General features: G+C 40.5%; 1 protein-coding gene across 5 annotated transcripts in view; it reads right to left on the bottom strand.

The window, feature by feature from the left end:
* LOC128666479 (RAF proto-oncogene serine/threonine-protein kinase) overlaps positions 1-20,682 on the bottom strand; it is a 530,187-nt gene that overhangs the window by 102,850 nt on the left and 406,655 nt on the right. For all 5 annotated transcript variants that reach the window (XM_053721101.1, XM_053721099.1, XM_053721102.1 and 2 more), the window contains 2 exons: positions 16,560-16,644; positions 9,889-10,065 (listed from right to left, as the gene is read on the bottom strand). In XM_053721101.1, the coding sequence (XP_053577076.1) occupies positions 9,889-10,065; positions 16,560-16,644 (262 nt within the window). The remainder of the gene's footprint in view (positions 1-9,888; positions 10,066-16,559; positions 16,645-20,682) is intronic.

Genomic DNA, 20,682 nt, shown 5'->3' with positions numbered 1-20,682 from the left:
GACCCCTGCTGACCCAGAGCAGATCAGAGCTGTTTTTTTAATCGGTCACATTCAAATCCAGAGAGCAAGGGTAGCTGTAGCTAACAGGACTGGTTCTCCAGTGTGTGCAGTTACTGAGCACAATACGTTTTAAGACCTTTCCACATTTTTTTTTTACAAAAGTGCCTTTAGTATTGTAAAAGTTATTTGGTGCATATAGCTATGTTCCCAGGCTATGTGAATCATATATATGTCCATACTAATAGATTGTGAACTATGAAGGTGCATTGTACCAATACGTTTGCACCTTTGTCTACCATGCTTATCTCAGCTGAAGAAGACTGCTTCCAGTAAACTGGCCCATCTGAGGCAGTAAAAACACAGCGCCAAGAATCGCGACAGAGAACAGCAAAAACAACCCAGAGGATTATCAGATAAATCCAAATTTCATCTTGGGAGGGCTGTGTGCAAACACAAGGAGCAGCACACTGTAGATCAGTGGACTGGCAGATAAATCTGCATTTTACCTGGAGAACCTGTGACATTTCCACACTGGAGAAAATATTTTTCAAAGCAAGGCTGAAAACGGTCTACTCCTCTGTATGCAACTCTGAGAAGTATATGGGTCTCTTCTGATCTGTTAGAGAACCCCTCTCAACAATGTGTAGATAAGTAGGAGGGATTAAATGGGATTTGTGGTATTTTTGTATGTGTTTTTAACCCTTTCATGGAATAAAGATGATTAATTTTATTGCCAGTGCTCCTCCTCCTTTCACATGTGATTAAAAAAACTATAGCATATTGGGTGTGTTTGCATTCTCCTAGTGGACTGGTGTTTAATCCCATGTGATGGCTTGTGGGTGCTCCTCATTTTCATGAAAGAAAGGCTCATGTTAGAGAAGATTCCTGACATTTGGGACCAGCTTCCCTGGATTGGAGGAGAAGCCTATTTGTCCAAGCCCAGAAAGGAGGGTGATAAAGTCAATCATTTGATGGGTTCTGTTGATGTTTAATAACTATTACCCAAATGAAAGAGCCTCTAATGTATAAAGGCTAAAACTGAAAAACAGAGGTCTTTAAACCTGAGGCACTCCAATATAGATCTTTATTCAGTACTACACTATATTAGTGAGATATGCAAGCTAGACCATTTTCAATTATCTGGACACCACTTTTACTCTGCCACAGATGGTTATGTTGGTGAGTGGAGAGTAGATGGCATCCAAACACTAAATTTTCTGCCCTTATCTGCTACATTGACCAGTCGTTTCTTACTCCAATTTGCAAATATATATATATATATATATATATATATATATATATATATATATATATATATATATATATATATATATAATGTTTATTTGGCTGGGTCTACATCTTTAGATGTACCTTCTAAAGGAGATCTTGAATAGCCACTGTTGGTTTCCTGAGTAATACGTACTGTTTAAGGGGGAATTTCAACTAATTCATAGTATTTAAAGTTCAACTTAAAATTTGTTTTGCAAGATCTGCTATTCCTGATAATAGTTAGCCTAGGATATTACCATAGTATGTCCAAAGATGTATATTTGGTATAACCAAGCATTTAAGTGCTGGACCCAATTATGGAACTTAATTCTAAAACATGGCAGTTAAATACTTACATTGTGATCTAATACTTCATGTTCTTTTAAGGACATTAGGATACATTTTTAAGATGACACTAGAGTTTGGCAATACACACATACATGATTAGCGTTAAGAAAACTTATTATAAAAGTAATTCTGTATATCTGATGGACCGCAATCTTCTAGCCATCCACTTTTTATATCCTCTGATATGGTGTCTACTTAATAAACAAGTAAACAATCAAAGCACAAGGTGCCATTTTATCAGAAGCTGATGATATGTATCAGATGTTGACCCTTGTCCGATCCCAGAAAAGCTCTACTAGTTTCAATTAGATTATATAAAGAAATTAAATCTGCTTTAAAACAAGTTATCTGACATAGAAAGATTTACTTCCAAACTATATTACTGAGTGTCATTCATTGTGCCCTTACGCAACAAGAACAATTTCACGGCTAAAGGATCAGTTGTAGGATATGGAGAACGTAATCAATCTAAGTTATATTTGTGAATCAAGCAGAAACCTACTTAAAGAAAAAAAAACAAAAAACTAAAAAACAAAAACAAAAAAACAAACAACTCTATAGTAACATTTTGTTATTACCATATAAAAGAAAACCAAATCACATAAAGGCAGCTAAGAAGCTCAGTTCTATTGAGTTAAAAAACAAAACATAAAACACAGTTTCCTAGATTTGCCTCCTATTACCCAACATAAGGAAACCAAATATATTCTTATCTCATAGCAGCAAGCTAAAATTAACGAAAGATGTTCTTGTTTGTATTGCTCACAGAAAGCTTCACCCTGTCCAGCAGTGAAAGAAGGAAAGAAATCTGAGGAAGCAAAGAAAATTCTTCCTCCATAGCCCAAAAATGTCGAATAGAATGTAGATTGGGGGGGGGGGGGGTGTTAGAGTTAAAGGGAAAATATAAGATTGCCCCAAAATATCTAGTTCACACTTTTGACATCTTTATATCTTAACTGTTTCAGTATTTCATTAAGGGGCACTCATAGTGGAAAAAGCAAATGCTCTAATTCATTAAAAGGGACAGTATACACCATTTTTCATAGAACTGCATGTAACAGACACCACACTATAAAGAGAAAAATGCACAGACACATATCTTAAAATCCAATAGAAAACCTTTTAAAAACAAACATAGTTAGAAGCTTCAAGTTTAGCACTGTTGACGAGGCTAGGTTGGGACACCCAGTGAAAGGGGCTGAGAAAGCAGGAAGAGTAGACCACCCCCTCCCCTGCATATGAGAAGGCCCATTACACAAACAGGAATCTGTAGACTTCAGTTTATATCTGATACTTTTGGGCCTGGTTAGGAGTCTGAAAATCAGCACAATGTTATTAAAAAAAAAAAGCAAAATTATACATTGTTACAAAAACACTCCCAGATGGGCTATATAAATGGATCATCTTCAAAACATTTATACAAAGAAAAAACAGAATTTATGCTTACCTGATAAATTACTTTCTCCAACGGTGTGTCCGGTCCACGGCGTCATCCTTACTTGTGGGATATTCTCTTCCCCAACAGGAAATGGCAAAGAGCCCAGCAAAGCTGGTCACATGATCCCTCCTAGGCTCCGCCTACCCCAGTCATTCGACCGACGTAAAGGAGGAATATGCATAGGAGAAATCATATGATACCGTGGTGACTGTAGTTAGAGAAAATAATTCATCAGACCTGATTAAAAAAACCAGGGCGGGCCGTGGACCGGACACACCGTTGGAGAAAGTAATTTATCAGGTAAGCATAAATTCTGTTTTCTCCAACATAGGTGTGTCCGGTCCACGGCGTCATCCTTACTTGTGGGAACCAATACCAAAGCTTTAGGACACGGATGATGGGAGGGAGCAAATCAGGTCACCTAGATGGAAGGCACCACGGCTTGCAAAACCTTTCTCCCAAAAATAGCCTCAGAAGAAGCAAAAGTATCAAATTTGTAAAATTTGGTAAAAGTGTGCAGTGAAGACCAAGTCACTGCCTTACATATCTGATCAACAGAAGCCTCGTTCTTGAAGGCCCAAGTGGAAGCCACAGCCCTAGTGGAGTGAGCTGTGATTCTTTCAGGAGGCTGCCGTCCGGCAGTCTCATAAGCCAATCGGATGATGCTTTTAAGCCAAAAAGAGAGAGAGGTAGAAGTTGCTTTTTGACCTCTCCTTTTACCAGAATAAACAACAAACAAAGAAGATGTTTGTCTGAAATCCTTTGTAGCCTCTAAATAGAATTTTAGAGCACGAACTACATCCAAATTGTGTAACAAACGTTCCTTCTTTGAAACTGGATTCGGACACAAAGAAGGCACAACTATCTCCTGGTTAATGTTTTTGTTAGAAACAACTTTCGGAAGAAAACCAGGTTTAGTACGCAAAACCACCTTATCTGCATGGAACACCAGATAAGGAGGAGAACACTGCAGAGCAGATAACTCTGAAACTCTTCTAGCAGAAGAAATTGCACCAAAAACAAAACTTTCCAAGATAGTAACTTAATATCTACGGAATGTAAGGGTTCAAACGGAACCCCTTGAAGAACTGAAAGAACTAAATTGAGACTCCAAGGAGGAGTCAAAGGTTTGTAAACAGGCTTGATTCTAACCAGAGCCTGAACAAAAGCTTGAACATCTGGCACAGCCGCCAGCTTTTTGTGAAGTAAAACAGATAAAGCAGAAATCTGTCCCTTCAAAGAACTTGCAGATAATCCTTTCTCCAAACCCTCTTGTAGAAAGGATAGAATCTTAGGAATTTTTATCTTGTTCCATGGGAATCCTTTAGATTCACACCAACAGATATATTTTTTCCATATTTTATGGTAAATTTTCCTAGTTACAGGCTTTCTAGCCTGGATAAGAGTATCAATGACAGAATCTGAAAACCCACGCTTTGATAAAATCAAGCGTTCAATCTCCAAGCAGTCAGTTGGAGTGAAGCCAGATTCGGATGTTCGAATGGACCTTGAACAAGAAGGTCCTGTCTCAAAGGTAGCTTCCATGGTGGAGCCGATGACATATTCACCAGGTCTGCATACCAAGTTCTGCGTGGCCACGCAGGAGCTATCAAGATCACCGAAGCCCTCTCCTGATTGATCCTGGCTACCAGCCTGGGAATGAGAGGAAACGGTGGGAATACATAAGCAAGGTTGAAGGTCCAAGGCGCTATCAGTGCATCTACTAGAGTCGCCTTGGGATCCCTGGATCTGGACCCGTAGCAAGGAACCTTGAAGTTCTGACGAGACGCCATCAGGTCCATGTCTGGAATGCCCCATAATTGAGTTATTTGGGCAAAGATTTCCGGATGGAGTTCCCACTCCCCCGGATGGAAAGTCTGACGACTCAGAAAATCCGCTTCCCAATTTTCCACTCCTGGGATGTGGATTGCAGACAAGTGGCAGGAGTGATTCTCCGCCCATTGAATTATTTTGGTCACTTCCTCCATCGCCAGGGAACTCCTTGTTCCCCCCTGATGGTTGATATATGCAACAGTCGTCATGTTGTCTGATTGAAACCTTATGAATTTGGCCTTTGTTAGTTGAGGCCAAGCTTTGAGAGCATTGAATATCGCTCTCAGTTCCAGAATGTTTATCGGGAGAAGAGATTCTTCCCGAGACCATAGACACTGAGCTTTCAGGGGTTCCCAGACCGCGCCCCAGCCCACCAGACTGGCGTCGGTCGTGACAATGACCCACTCTGGTCTGCGGAAGCTCATTCCCTGTGACAGATTGTCCAGGTTCAGCCACCAACGGAGTGAGTCTCTGGATCTTTGATCTACTTGGATCGTCGGAGACAAGTCTGTATAATCCCCATTCCACTGTCTGAGCATGCACAGTTGTAATGGTCTTAGATGAATTCGTGCAAAAGGAACTATGTCCATTGCCGCAACCATCAAACCTATTACTTCCATGCACTGCGCTATGGAAGGAAGAAGAACAGAATGAAGTACTTGACAAGAGCTTAGAAGTTTTGATTTTCTGGCCTCTGTCAGAAAAATCTTCATTTCTAAGGAGTCTATTATTGTTCCCAAGAAGGGAACTCTTGTTGACGGGGACAGAGAACTTTTTTCTATGTTCACTTTCCACCCGTGAGATCTGAGAAAGGCTAGGACAATGTCCGTATGAGCCTTTGCTTTTGACAGAGACGACGCTTGAATCAGTATGTCGTCCAAGTAAGGTACTACTGCAATGCCCCTTGGTCTTAGCACCGCTAGAACGGACCCTAGTACCTTTGTGAAAATCCTTGGAGCAGTGGCTAATCCGAATGGAAGTGCCACAAACTGGTAATGCTTGTCCAGAAAGGCGAACCTTAGGAACCGATGATGTTCCTTGTGGATAGGAATATGTAGATACGCATCCTTTAAATCCACCGTGGTCATGAATTGACCTTCCTGGATGGTAGGAAGAATTGTTCGAATGGTTTCCATTTTGAATGATGGAACCCTGAGAAATTTGTTTAGAATCTTGAGATCTAAAATTGGTCTGAATGTTCCTTCTTTTTTGGGAACTACGAACAGATTGGAGTAAAACCCCATCCCTTGTTCTCCTAATGGAACAGGATGAATCACTCCCATTCTTAACAGGTCTTCTACACAATGTAAGAATGCCTGTCTTTTTATTTGGTTTGAAGACAATTGAGACTTGTGGAACCTCCCCCTTGGGGGTAGTTCCTTGAATTCCAGGAGATAACCTTGAGAAACTATTTCTAGCGCCCAAGGATCCTGAACATCTCTTGCCCAAGCCTGAGCAAAGAGAGAGAGTCTGCCCCCCACCAGATCCGGTCCCGGATCGGGGGCCAACACTTCATGCTGTTTTAGTAGCAGTGGCAGGTTTCTTGGCCTGCTTACCCTTGTTCCAGCCTTGCATTGGTCTCCAGGCTGGTTTGGTTTGAGAACTATTACCCTCTTGCTTAGAGGGTGTAGAATTTGAGGCTGGTCCGTTTCTGCGAAAGGGACGAAAATTTGGCTTATTTTTAGCCTTAAAAGACCTATCCTGAGGAAGGGCGTGGCCCTTTCCCCCAGTGATGTCTGAAATAATCTCTTTCAAGTCAGGGCCAAACAGCGTTTTACCCTTGAAAGGGATGTTAAGCAATTTGTTCTTGGAGGACACATCCGCTGACCAAGACTTTAGCCAAAGCGCTCTGCGCGCCACAATAGCAAAACCTGAATTTTTCGCCGCTAATCTAGCTAATTGCAAAGTGGCGTCTAAGATAAAAGAGTTAGCCAATTTAAGTGCGTGAACTCTGTCCATAACCACCTCATACGAAGATTCTTTATTGAGCGACTTTTCTAGTTCTTCGAACCAGAAGCACGCTGCTGTAGTGACAGGAACAATGCATGAAATTGGTTGTAGAAGGTAACCTTGCTGAACAAACATCTTTTTAAGCAAACCCTCTAATTTTTTATCCATAGGATCTTTGAAAGCACAACTATCTTCTATAGGGATAGTAGTGCGTTTGTTTAGAGTAGAAACCGCCCCCTCGACCTTGGGGACTGTCTGCCATAAGTCCTTTCTGGGGTCGACCATAGGAAATAATTTCTTAAATATAGGGGGAGGAACAAAAGGTATGCCGGGCCTTTCCCATTCCTTATTTACAATGTCCGCCACCCGCTTGGGTATAGGAAAAGCATCGGGGGGCACCGGGACCTCTAGGAACTTGTCCATCTTACATAATTTCTCTGGAATGACCAAATTGTCACAATCATCCAGAGTAGATAACACCTCCTTAAGCAGAGCGCGGAGATGTTCTAATTTAAATTTAAAAGTAATAACATCAGGTTCAGCTTGTTGAGAAATTTTTCCTGAATCTGAAATTTCTCCCTCAGACAAAACCTCCCTCCTGGCCCCTTCAGATTGGTGTGAGGGTATGTCAGAACCATTATCATCAGCGTCCTCATGCTCTTCAGTATCTAAAACAGAGCAATCGCGCTCTCTCTGATAAGTGGGCATTTTGGACAAAATGTTTTTAATAGAATTATCCATTACACCCGTTAATTGTTGCATAGTAAGAAGGATTGGCGCACTAGATGTACTAGGGACCTCTTGTGTGGGCAAGACTGGTGTAGACACAGAAGGGGATGATGCAGTACCATGCTTACTCCCCTCGCTTGAAGAATCATCTTGGGCAACATCATTATCAGTGGCATCATTGTCCCTACTTTGTTTTGGACACTGTCACATTCATCACATATATTTAAATGGGGAGGAACCTTGGCTTTCAAACATACAGAACATCGTCTATCTGATGGTTCAGACATGTTAACAGGCATAAACTTGATAATAAAGCACAAAAACCGTTTTAAAATAAAACCGTTACTGTCACTTTAAATTTTAAACTGAACACACTTTATTACTGAATATGTGAAAAAGTATGAAGGAATTGTTCAAAATTCACCAAAATTTCACCACAGTGTCTTAAAGCCTTAAAAGTATTGCACACCAAATTTGAAAGCTTTAACTCTTAAAATAACGGAACCGGAGCCGTTTTTACATTTAACCCCTATACAGTCCCTGGTATCTGCTTTGCTGAGACCCAACCAAGCCCAGAGGGGAATACGATACCAAATGACGCCTTCAATAAGCTTTTTCAGTGATTCTTAGCTCCTCACACATGCATCTGCATGCCTTGCTTTCCAAAAACAACTGCGCATTAGTGGCGCGAAAATGAGGCTCTGTCTATGACTAGAAAAGGCCCCCAGTGAAAAAGGTGTCCAATACAGTGCCTGCCGTTTTTTTAATACATCCCCAAGATTAAAAGAACTATTTATAGTTATAATCCACTAAATATACTTGTAAAGTAATCGTTTTAGCCCAGAAAAATGTCTACCAGTCTTTAAAGCCCTTGTGAAGCCCTTTATTCTTATACTAAACTAAGAAAATGGCTTACCGGTTCCCATAGGGAAAATGACAGCTTCCAGCATTACCTTGTTAGAAATGTGTCATACCTCAAGCAGCAAAGTCTGCCCACTGTTTCCCCCAACTGAAGTTAATTCATCTCAACAGTCCTGTGTGGAAACAGCCATCGATTTTAGTAACGGTTGCTAAAATCATCTTCCTCTTACAAACAGAAATCTTCATCTCTTTTCTGTTTCAGAGTAAATAGTACATGCCAGCACTATTTTAAAATAACAAACTCTTGATTGAAGAATAAAAACTACATTTAAACACCAAAAAACTCTTAAACATCTCCGTGGAGATGTTGCCTGTGCAACGGCAAAGAGAATGACTGGGGTAGGCGGAGCCTAGGAGGGATCATGTGACCAGCTTTGCTGGGCTCTTTGCCATTTCCTGTTGGGGAAGAGAATATCCCACAAGTAAGGATGACTCCGTGGACCGGACACACCTATGTTGGAGAAAATCTAGTGTACAATGTCCCTTTAAGAGAATGCAATTTTAACACTAGTGACCCTGCAATACTATTAGTTTAACCTCTGCAAAGGGGTAAAGCAGTTAATGTACTGCTCAGAAGCCGCAGAGCACTTCTGGTCCTGAGCAGTAACCCAAAAAGCAGCAGTAGTTGCACAGCTTATTTTACAAGCTTAACAGTTAAAGTGTTGATATTGGATTAATACTAGCAGATAACACAAATTTAACCACATCTAGGAATGATATAGATGCATAATGCGACTACAACAATATATGGACAAGAAATTGATGTTTTTAAAAGGGACATGGAACCCAAATTACAATTTTAAACAACTTTCCAATTTACTTCTATTATCTTATTTATCCTCTTGGTATCCTTTGCTGTAAAGCATACCTAGGTAGGCTCAGGGGGCACCAATGGGAGCTAGATTCTCATTGGGGTAGCTGCACATATAGGCCTCTTGTCACTGGTTTTACCCATTGTGTTCAACAAGCTACCACTCTTTCACCACTTCTTGTGAGAACCTACAGTTATAGGGAGGAGAACGGCTTGATAAATTGAGCCCATAAAGTCTAAAATCTGTGCTCCCCTCATAACCATTTGTATTACAATTCTGGGTCCATTGTTAAACAATGAACAGGTCCTGGAAACAAAAGGAATGTTAATACATTGGTGCCTCAGAGTTGCTGCATTTCAAATTTAAATGCAAGGTCTCTTGTACAGCAAAACAGGAAACAATACTTTGAAATCCAAGTATCTATTTAAAGGGCAAATCCCTGAAGTAAGCAGTGAAATAGGATTTTTTACTAAAAAAACAAATCTTGAGTGTCAGTGCAGCTTCTAAAAGACATTGTGAGTTTGTAAATCACCCTTTAATTGGCACAAATGTCTTAAATAAATCTTTTTTTTCAAACACTATACTTACTCCATGCCTTGAGCGGTTTGTCTGGCAATGTCAATAAGCTGAAACATCTGGAACTTCGTCTCTAGAACATGAAGATGTTTGTAAAGGCTGCTGCCCTCACACCACTGCGTGACAATTGCTAAATTATCTTTTGTCATGTATCCCATGAACAGCAGAATATTAACATGCCTTGTTTTTCTGTTTAAAAAAAGAAAAATATAAGAGCACTGTAGAAATATACAAGCAAGACTTAACAGTTTATGTCAGAAATAAAAACTAAAATTAAATAAGCCAACATACACACACACATATATATAACATAATTTATGTAAGAACTTACCTGATAAATTCATTTCTTTCATATTGGAAAGAGTCCATGAGCTAGTATGGACGTATGGGATATACAATCCTACCAGGAGGGGCAAAGTTTCCCAAACCTCAAAATACCTATAAATACACCCCTCACCACACCCACAATTCAGTTTAACGAATAGCCAAGTAGTGGGGTGATAAAGAAAGGAGTAAAAAGCATCAACAAAGGAATTTGGAAATACTTGTGCTTTATACCAAAAAACTTGACCACCATAAAAAAAGGGTGGGCCTCATGGACTCTTGCCAATATGAAAGAAATTAATTTATCAGGTAAGTTCTTACATAAATTATGTTTTCTTTCATGTAATTGGCAAGAGTCCATGAGCTAGTGACGTATGGGATAGCAATACCCAAGATGTGGAACTCCACGCAAGAGTAACTAGAGAGAGAGGGATAAATATAAAAACAGCCATTTTTCGATGAAAAATGAATCCACAACCCAAAATATAAGTTTATTCTCATAATGAAAATAAAAACTTAAAACATCAGCAGAAGAATCAAACTGAAACAGCTGCCTGAAGAACTTTTCTACCAAAAACTGCTTCTGAAGAAGCAAATACATCAAAACGGTAGAATTTAGTAAATGTATGCAAAGAAGACCAAGTTGCTGCTTTGCAAATCTGATCAACTGAAGCTTCATTCTTAAAAGCCCATGAAGTGGAGACTGATCTAGTAGAATGAGCTGTAATTCTCTGAGCCGGGGCTTGACCCGACTCCAAATAAGCTTGAAGAATCAAAAGCTTTAACCACGAAGCCAAGGATACAGCAGAAGCCTTCTGACCTTTCCTAGAACCAGAAAATATAACAAATAGACTAGAAGTCTTCCTGAAATCTTTAGTAGCTTTAATATAATATTTCAAAGCTCTCACCACATCCAAAGAATGTAAGGATCTTTCCAAAGAATTCTTAGGATTAGGACACAAGGAAGGGACAACAATTTCTCTATTAATGTTATTAGAATTCACAACCTTAGGTAGAAATTTAAATGAAGTCCGCAAAACCGCTTTATCCTGATGAAAAATCAGAAAAGGAGATTCACAAGAAAGAGCAGATAATTCAGAAACTCTTCTAGCAGAAGAGATGGCCAAAAGGAACAACACTTTCCAAGAAAGTAATTTAATGTCCAAAGAATTCATAGGCTCAAAAGGAGGAGCCTGTAAAGCCTTCAAAACCAAATTAAGACTCCAAGGAGGAGAGATTGATTTAATGACAGGCTTGATACGAACCAAAGCCTGTAGAAAACAGTGAATATCAGGAAGTTTAGCAAGCTTTCTGTGAAATAAAACAGAAAGAGCAGAGATTTGTCCCTTCAAGGAACTTGCAGACAAACCCTTATCTAAACCATCCTGAAGGAACTGTAACATTCTAGGAATTCTGAAAGAATGCCAAGATAATTTATGAGAAGAACGCCATGAGATATACATTTTCCAAACTCGATAATAAATCTTTCTAGAAACAGATTTACAAGCTTGTAACATAGTATTAATCACTGAGTCAGAGAAACCTCTATGACTAAGCACTAAGCGTTCAATTTCCATACCTTCAAATTTAATGATTTGAGATCCTGATGGAAAACGGACCTTGAGACAGCAGGTCCGGCCTTAATGGAAGTGGTCAAGGTTGGCAACTGGACATCCGAACAAGATCTGCATATTAAAACCTGCGAGGCCATGCTAGAGCCACCAGCAACACAAACGATTGTTCCATGATGATTTTGGAGATCACTCTTGGAAGAACTAGAGGCGGGAAAATATAAGCAGGTTGATAACACCAAGGAAGTGTCAACGCATCCACTGCTTCCGCCTGAGGATCCCGAGACCTGGAAAGATACCTGGGAAGTTTCTTGTTTAGATGAGAGGCCATCAGATCTATTTTTGGAAGACCCCACATCTGAACAATTTGAGAAAACACATCTGGATGGAGGTACCACTCCCCCGGAAGTAAAGTCTGACGGCTGAGATAATCAGACTCTCAATTGTCTATACCTGGGATATGAACCGCAGAAATTAGACAGGAGCTGGATTCCACCCAAGCAAGTATCCAAGATACTTCTTTCATAGCTTGGGGACTGCGAGTCAAACCCTGATGATTGACATATGCCAGAGTTGTGATATTGTCTGAAAACAAAAGAACGGTTCTCACTTCAACAGAGGCAAAACATGAAGAGCCCTGAAAATTGCACGGAGTTCCCAAATATTGATTAGTAATCTCGCCTCTTGAGATTTACAAACCCCTTGTGCTGTCAGAGATCCCCAAACAGCTCCCCAACCTGAAAGACTCGCATCTGTTGTGATCACAGTCCAGGTTGGCCGAACAAAAGAAGCCCCTTGAACTAAACGATGGTGATCTAACCACCAAGTCAGAGAGAGTCGAACATTGGGATTTAAGGATATTAATTGTGATATCTTTGTATAATCCCTGTAACCATTGGTTCAGCATACAAAGCTGGAGAGGTCTCATGTGAAAACGAGCAAAGGGGATCGCGTCCGATGCTGCAGTCATGAGACCTAAAACTTCCATTCACATAGCTACTGAAGGGAATGACTGAGACTGAAGGTTCCGACAAGCTGCAACCAATTTTAAACGTCTCTTGTCTGTTAGAGACAGAGTCATGGACATGAATCTATCTGGAAGCCTAAAAAGGTGACCCTTGTCCGAGGAATCAAGAAACCCTTTGGTAAATTGATCCTCCAACCATGTTTTCGAAGAAACAACACTAGTTGATTCGGGTGAGATTCTGCAGAACGTAAAGACTGAGCTAGTACCAAGATATCATCCAAATAAGGAAACACTGCAATACCCCGCTCTCTGGTTACAGAGAGTAGGGCACCAAGAACCTTTGAAAAGATTCTTGGAGCTGTCGCTAGGTCAAAAGGAAGAGCAAAAAATTGGTAATGCTTGTCTAGAAAAGAGAATCTCAGAAACTGATAATGATCTGGATGAATCGGAATATGAAGGTATGCATACTGCAAGTCTATTGTGGACATATAATGTCCTTGCTGAACAAAAGGCAGAATAGTCCTTATAGTCACCATTTTGAAAGTTGGTACTCTTACATAACGATTCAAAATTTTCAGATCCAGAACTGGTCTGAATGAATTTTCCTTCTTTGGGACAATGAATAGATTTGAATAAAACCCCAGACCCTGTTCTTGAAACGGAACTGGCATGATTACCCCTGAAAACTCCAGGTCTGAAACACACTTCAGGGAAGCCTGAGCTTTTACTGGATTTGCTGGTATGCGTGAGAGAAAAAAAAATCTTCTCACAGGTGGTCTTACTCTGAATCCTATTTGGTACCCCTGAGAGACAATACTCTGAATCCATCGATTTTGGACAGAATTTATCCAAACATCCTTGAAAAATCTTAATCTGCCCCCTACCAGCTGAGCTGGAATGAGGGCCGCACCTTCATGCGGACTTAGGGGCTGGCTTTGGTTCCTTAAATGGCTTAGATTTATTCCAATTTGAGGAAGGTTTCCAATTGGAAACAGATTACTTGGGGGAAGGATTAGGCTTTTGTTCCTTATTTTGGCGAAAGGAACGAAAATGGTTAGAAGCTTTAGATTTACCCTTAGGTCTTTAATCCTGAGGCAAAAAAACTCCCTTCCCCCAGTGACAGTTGAAATAATCGAATCCAACTGAGAACCAAATAAATTATTACCTTGGAAAGAAAGAGATAGCAATCTGGACTTAGAAGTCATGTCAGCATTCCAAGATTTAAGCCACAAAGCTCTTCTAGCTAAAAAAGCTAAAGACCTAGATCTAACATCAATTTTGATGATATAAAAAATAGCATCACAAATAAAATGATTAGCATGTTGCAGTAAGCGAACAATGCTAGACAAATCAGAATCCAATTCTTGCTGCGCTAAATTTTCCAATCAAAAAGTTGATGCAGCTGCAACATCAGCCAAAGAAATTGCAGGCCTGAGAAGATGACCTGGATATAAATAGGCTTTCCTTAGATAAGATTCAAGTTTCCTATCTAAAGGATCTTTAAAAGAAGTACTATCTTCCATAGGAATAGTGGTACGTTTAGCAAGAGTTGAGATAGCCCCATCAACTTTGGGGATCTTTTCCCAAAACTCTATTGTAATTGCTGGAAATGGATACAATTTTTTAAACCTTGAAGGAATAAAAGTACCACCAGGCCTATTCCATTTTTTAGAAATCATATCAGAAATAGCATCAGGAACTGGAAAAACCTCTGGAGTAACCACAGGATGTTTAAAAACAGAATTTAAACGTTAACTAGTTTTAATATCAAGAAGACTAGTCTCCTCAATATCCAATGTAATCAACACTTTTTTTTAACAAAGAACGAATATACTCCATTTTAAATAAATAAGTAGATTTGTCAGTGTCAATATCTGAGGAAGGATCTTCTGAATCAGATAGACCCTCATCAGAGGAGGATAATTCAGTATGTTGTTGGTCATTTGAAATTTCATCAACCTTCTGAGAAGTTTTAAAAAACCATTTACGTTTATTAGAAGGCGGGATAGCAGACAAAGCCTTCTGAATAGAATCAGCAATAAATTCTTTTAAATTCACAGGTATATCTTGTACATTAGATGTTGAAGGAACAGCAACAGGCAATGTATTATTACTGATGGACACATTATCTGCATGTAAAAGTTTATCATGACAACTATTACAAACCACAGCCGGAGATATAATATCCACAAGTTTACAACAAACTTAGCTTTGGTAGAACTGATATCAGGCAGGATCAGATAGAGACATCTTGCAAAATGTAAGAGAAAAAACAACATATAAAGCACAATTATCAATTTCCTTATATGGCAGTTTCAGGAATGGGAAAAAAAATGCAAACAGCATAGATAGCCCTTTGACATAGAAAAAGGCAAGAGGCATATAGGAATGGGGATTTAAATAATGAAATTATTTGGCGTCAAGTATGATGCACAACGTAAGTGAAAATTTTTTGGCGCTACCAACATCCAGAAATGACACACTCGCGTCACTAACGACGCAACATTGTGCAAGGAAATGAATTTGCGTAAAAAAAAAGTTCCTGCACCAAAAATGACGCAATAAACTTTGGCATTTCGCGCACCCGCGGACCTAATTTTGCCCGCAAATTTTGAAGAAAAAAAAAAAAAAGTCAATTTGAAAAAAAGACCCCAGGTAAGAAAAAAATTACCTAAATAAGTTTTTCCCCAAATATGAAACTGACAGTCTGTAAAAGGAAATACATGAACCTGACTCATGGCAAATATAAGAACAATACATATATTTAGAACTTTATATAAATGCATAAAGTGCCAAAACCAGTACTGAAACAGTTATCAGTAGAGGTAATGGTATATGAGAGTATATCGTCTATCTGAAAAGGGAGGAAGGAGATGAATCTCTACGACCGATAACAGAGAACCTATGAAATAGGTCTCCCGTGAGGAAAACCATTGCATTCAATAGGTGATACTCCCTTCACATTCCTCTGACATTCACTGTACTCTGAGAGGAACCGGGCTTCAAAATGCTGAGAAGCGCATATCAACGTAGAAATCTTAGCACAATCTTACTTCACCACCTCCATAGGAGGCAAAGTTTGTAAAACTGAATTGTGGGTGTGGTGAGGGGGTGTATTTATAGGCATTTTGAGGTTTGGGAAACTTTGCCCCTCCTGGTAGGATTGTATATCCCATACGTCACTAGCTCATGGACTCTTGCCAATTACATGAAATATATATATATATACACATAAATATATATATAAATATATATATATATATATATATATATATATATATATATATATATATACATACATACACACACACACATACATATACACACACACACACATCATTCTGTTACAATGTAAATACAGACATTAATTTGTTTGCAAAGGTTTTCTCTTTATTTTTACTATGTAAATACTTCACTAGACACGCTAATTCATGGGTCACAAAATATACATAAATAGTTTCAACACACCAGGATCTTAAAGCTACATAAAAGAACTTTACTGAAACGTGCTGTTAGTTTATGTGTTTTTAAACACACAGATATTGCCAGAAAAATGTAATGTATGGCATAGACTGCACATATTGCTGTACAAACAGAGCAGATTCAGGAGTTATTAAATTATGCTGCTTTTGAAAGACAGTTTAAAAGTGCCAAAGTTTAAGGTGATTTTGGAGCTTTCCAAAAACATTTCAAAGCAGCAGATACTGAGCATGTTACTAAAACACTTACCAATATGTTGTTTTTATTATTGTAATGATTAATTATATAGGTTATTAGATGACATATAAACACCAAAACACTTCTTCGACATATATACCAACCTTAGTACAGCAACTTCATTTCTAAAAGCCTGAAACTGTTCTGGTGTTGGATCGGTCACTTTCAAAACTTTTACCGCAACATCACCTGCAAAAAATATAGGTTTAATAAATATATATATAAATATATATATATAATAAATAAATAAAAAAAACATTTATATATAAATCAGTTTGTTCACACTCAATAGTAAAAATATACAACAACTAAACTGCCTTGTTTGGTCTTTGAGTAGTTGGAAATTCTTTCAAACGCCTTCAGAACTCCTCCCCTTTCCTGTCAATATTCAGTCACATAGAGCCAAGAACTACTATTTGGATAATTAAAGAAAAGTAAAAGGAGATTACTCAGCTCATAAGCAAATACAACCAGAGAGTGAACCAAACAACCTAAAGAGACTCTGGAACCTTTTATACCCAATTTAGGGACCAGAAAAAAAATATAAAACACAGATTATGCTTACCTGTTAATTTCATTTTCTTCTGAAGGGATGAGTCCACAGCTGCATTCATTACTTTTGGGAATTCAGAACCTGGCCATCAGGAGGAGACAAAGACACCCCAGCCAAAGGCTTAAATACCTCCCCCCCACTTCCCTTATCCCCCAGTAGTTCTGCCAAGGGAACAAGGAACAGTAGGAGAAATATCAGGGTTAAAAAAGGTGCCAGAAGAACAAAACATTACAGCCACCTCAGAGATAAAAACACGGGCGGGAGCTATGGGCTCTTCCCTTCAGAAGAAAATGAAATTACCAGGTAAGCATAATTTATGTTTTTCTTCTTAAAAGGGAAGAGTCAACAGCTGCATTCATTTTTTTGGGGAAAACAATATCCAAGCTAGGGGACACTGAATGCAAATAATGGGTTTAAACAAAAGGTGGCCCCTTCGAAAGGCACCACAGCCTGAATTACTCAACAACCAAAATAATTTAAATACAAATGACACAGGATAAAAAAAACCCGAGCCCAGGTAACTGCACATCAGTTACACCACAGCAAAGCCAAACTAGAGACCACTCAGACCTAGAGTCCATCAGGCCCAAACAACCTCTGAGGCGTCCGCCCCACGGGACACGACTCCCAAGAAGGTACCCGGCCAAAGATAAAGACCACATCTGAACCCAAAATGGAACCAGAGACCAGGAAAATCCAAAGTAACTTTTCACACTCAACCCCTAGAGAACTACCCATGGTTGTCTTACAAAGGCAACACCCAGGGGAACAAACTCCCTAGAACACAAGGACCAAAAAGAAGGATCCATACACAGGGAACATGTCCCAAAAGGACCCGAGGAACCCCTCATGTCCCTAATCCCATACCATACCCTAAGGTACTCCAGGAAATTCATGAGTCCCCCTATGCCTCATAACATATCTAGATCTGGAGGCTAGATAGGCGGAAGCAGAAGAAACAGGATAAATATCCCAGCAGCTAGAACAGACCTCTCCAAGAGAAACTCAAACCGCCTGAACAGGACCCTATTGCTAACTCAAACCTCCTAAAGGCGCTTCAAAGCTTGTTAGCATCCGGACAAAAGCAATTAGCTGTAACTGGATACACCATCACTGAGCAAATCGCTGTAGGTGGTTCCAACTGCAAACCTCCAAGGGTTTACAGCCCACCGAATAGCGACTCAAAGGAGCGCCCCCTCCCGGCACCAGTAGAAAGGAGAAAGACATCCAAAGTCCTCCCTCAAAGGAGAGGACCAACAGCAGAAAACGGTCAACACTGCATAGAGTAACTGATCCCCAACCTTCCCTCCAGGATAATGGTCCCAGCCCAAAGGCTAGTCAAAAGACCGAAGACAACAGTCCCAGACTACAGGAAAAGAAAGAAAGGATCAACAAGAAATAAAGTCCCCTGTTAGACAGATGCTACAAACGGCATGCCACCGTGAGTCAGGATAAACATTGTGCTCGGGTACGAGACCCCCTATACGCCGTAGTGGGAAAAAAAAGGCCCACTTCCCAAGGGAAGAAGACCCCACCTCAGCATCTATATATCGGATACATGTAGTAGAAGCCCCCACTGGAGCAAACCCTCAGCCTCCTGCTGCAGGAACCAGACAACATCACAGCTCCCTTTCTAGGAACCTGAAACGCAGGAAGGGAAAAAAAAAAACCCTGCCAGGCAGGACCAAGGACCCCCAGGACTCCACGAACACTAAGGTAACTCAAAAACCGGAGAAATCAGAAATCCAATTCTGGAAGAGAATGGAATGAAAACAACTGACAAACCCCCTACCATAGAGGAGAGAACCCTCGGCCACATTGCCAACCCAGTTGAAAACACCTGGAGTCTACAGGAACATTGTAAATGCACCAGAAGACTGATAGGGACCCGTCAGAAAGACCTAAATCCTATGCCACAGACAGATAGGCGTCTCTCACAGAGCCCCAGCCCCTACAAAAGGGGCTTGTGGAACCACAAACATCAAGTGCGAACTGAACCATCCACACTCATCCATGGAGAGACAAGGACCAAGGCCAGGGTCCTCGACAATGGTCGATTAAAATATCTAATTTCTGAGTGAACCCTAAACTGCTATCTCCAAGGATGAGCGCACCTCTAAAGTCCATAGACTTGGCGATCCAGAAATAGCCTCAAATCCAAGAGTCACAAAGGCCTCCTGAACAGACTTATAATCAGCACCCAGTGCAAATGGATCGCAACAAATCTCATAGGCAAGCGGTAAAACGTGATACATACACACAGGCAGGGTAACATCAATACCCGAAGGCAAACGATAACCCAGGGCCACCTCAGAGAAATAACTTAAGGCACCGCCCACAAAACCCCAAACGGAGTATCAAGGAAAAATGGACAACTACCTGATCCTCGAAGGGCGGCCATCCGCACCCAACTCCAACACTTCTACTGACATGCCCCAAGGCTAGCGTAACATCGAGGACCCAATACACCCCGAAGACCATAATCCGACCGAGGGTATTAGAATGGAATAGACAACAGTCAGAGAGCTTGAAGGAACTCTTATTCAAGGAAAACTACCTTGAGCAGGCAAACACTAGAGCCGTAGCTCCCACAGAAGGCAGGAAACCCCTGCACACCACCTCTTAGAGTAATATAACTCGGAACAGAGGAAGACGAACATGCCCGTGCACCCGACCAGACTATCCCCCCAAGAGAGGGGAAGGCTGATACTCCGCCACCGCAAGAAAGAGTGCAATAGGCTAAAAAGAGTCAGCGTCCGTAAGAACCTCAAGTGAAACCCAAACAATCACACGGCACACCAGAACAAATAGGTCACGCACATCTCCCAACTTCCAAAGAAGGGAAATAACGGTTCTGAATCTCCGGGGACCTGAAGTACCTTGAAGTCATCTGCCAGAAGCAGATTCATAGCCCAGGCAAGTAGCCCGAACCGACCAACCTTAGATTGGCACGCACAAACCCTCCGTCCGGAGAAGTTGCATATAAACCACAGGCCTCAAACTTCGGTAGGATCCGAGCCCGGAGTCCATAGAATAGGCCGAGAAGCATTCTCAGCACCACGAAGGTGACATGAACGCTAGTAACAACTGAAAAAGCGCCCGACCAGTACTAGCCTGGTATAAGGACACTTAAATTGTTCAAGGTCCAAGAAAAATTTGACCCGAAGGATCGATAAATGAACTAGAAAACAATATTCTAATATTCAACAAGTGCGCAACTCCCAAGGGAGTGCCCACGCGACCACTAGTCGCAAGTATTGGCTCCAGAGAAGAACATTCATAAAAACGAAAATCTTACAGATCTGAGCTTAAGGAAAAAAACTAATTAAACACATCCATACAGATCACAAATAAAATGAAGGCAGCACCCATCGGGTGAACGAGAACAACAGGACCAGTCGATTAGAGGCCCCATGCACCCAAGCTCAGAACTGAAACAGAAAAACATAAAATGAAGACGAGAAGGAGATTGGCTTCATCCCCTAACGTCATATCCATTTTGTCATCCAGTTTCTAAGGCCTCGGATCCCTCTGCCCAATAGGACTAGGATCCGCTAACTTTGCCAAAACATGTCATAAAAGAACCCGAATGCGAGCCAGCCTATAACGGAAGGCAAAATCATCCCTCACTGGATCTACTGGAGACCTCGGCTCTGAGATTGGGGCCCCTGAAT

Source organism: Bombina bombina, chromosome 7 (genome assembly GCF_027579735.1).
Source record: "Bombina bombina isolate aBomBom1 chromosome 7, aBomBom1.pri, whole genome shotgun sequence".
In the NCBI taxonomy this organism is placed as follows: Eukaryota; Metazoa; Chordata; class Amphibia; order Anura; family Bombinatoridae; genus Bombina; species Bombina bombina.
Note: the sequence above shows the minus strand (reverse complement) of the source record. Positions and strands in the feature narration are given on the sequence as shown.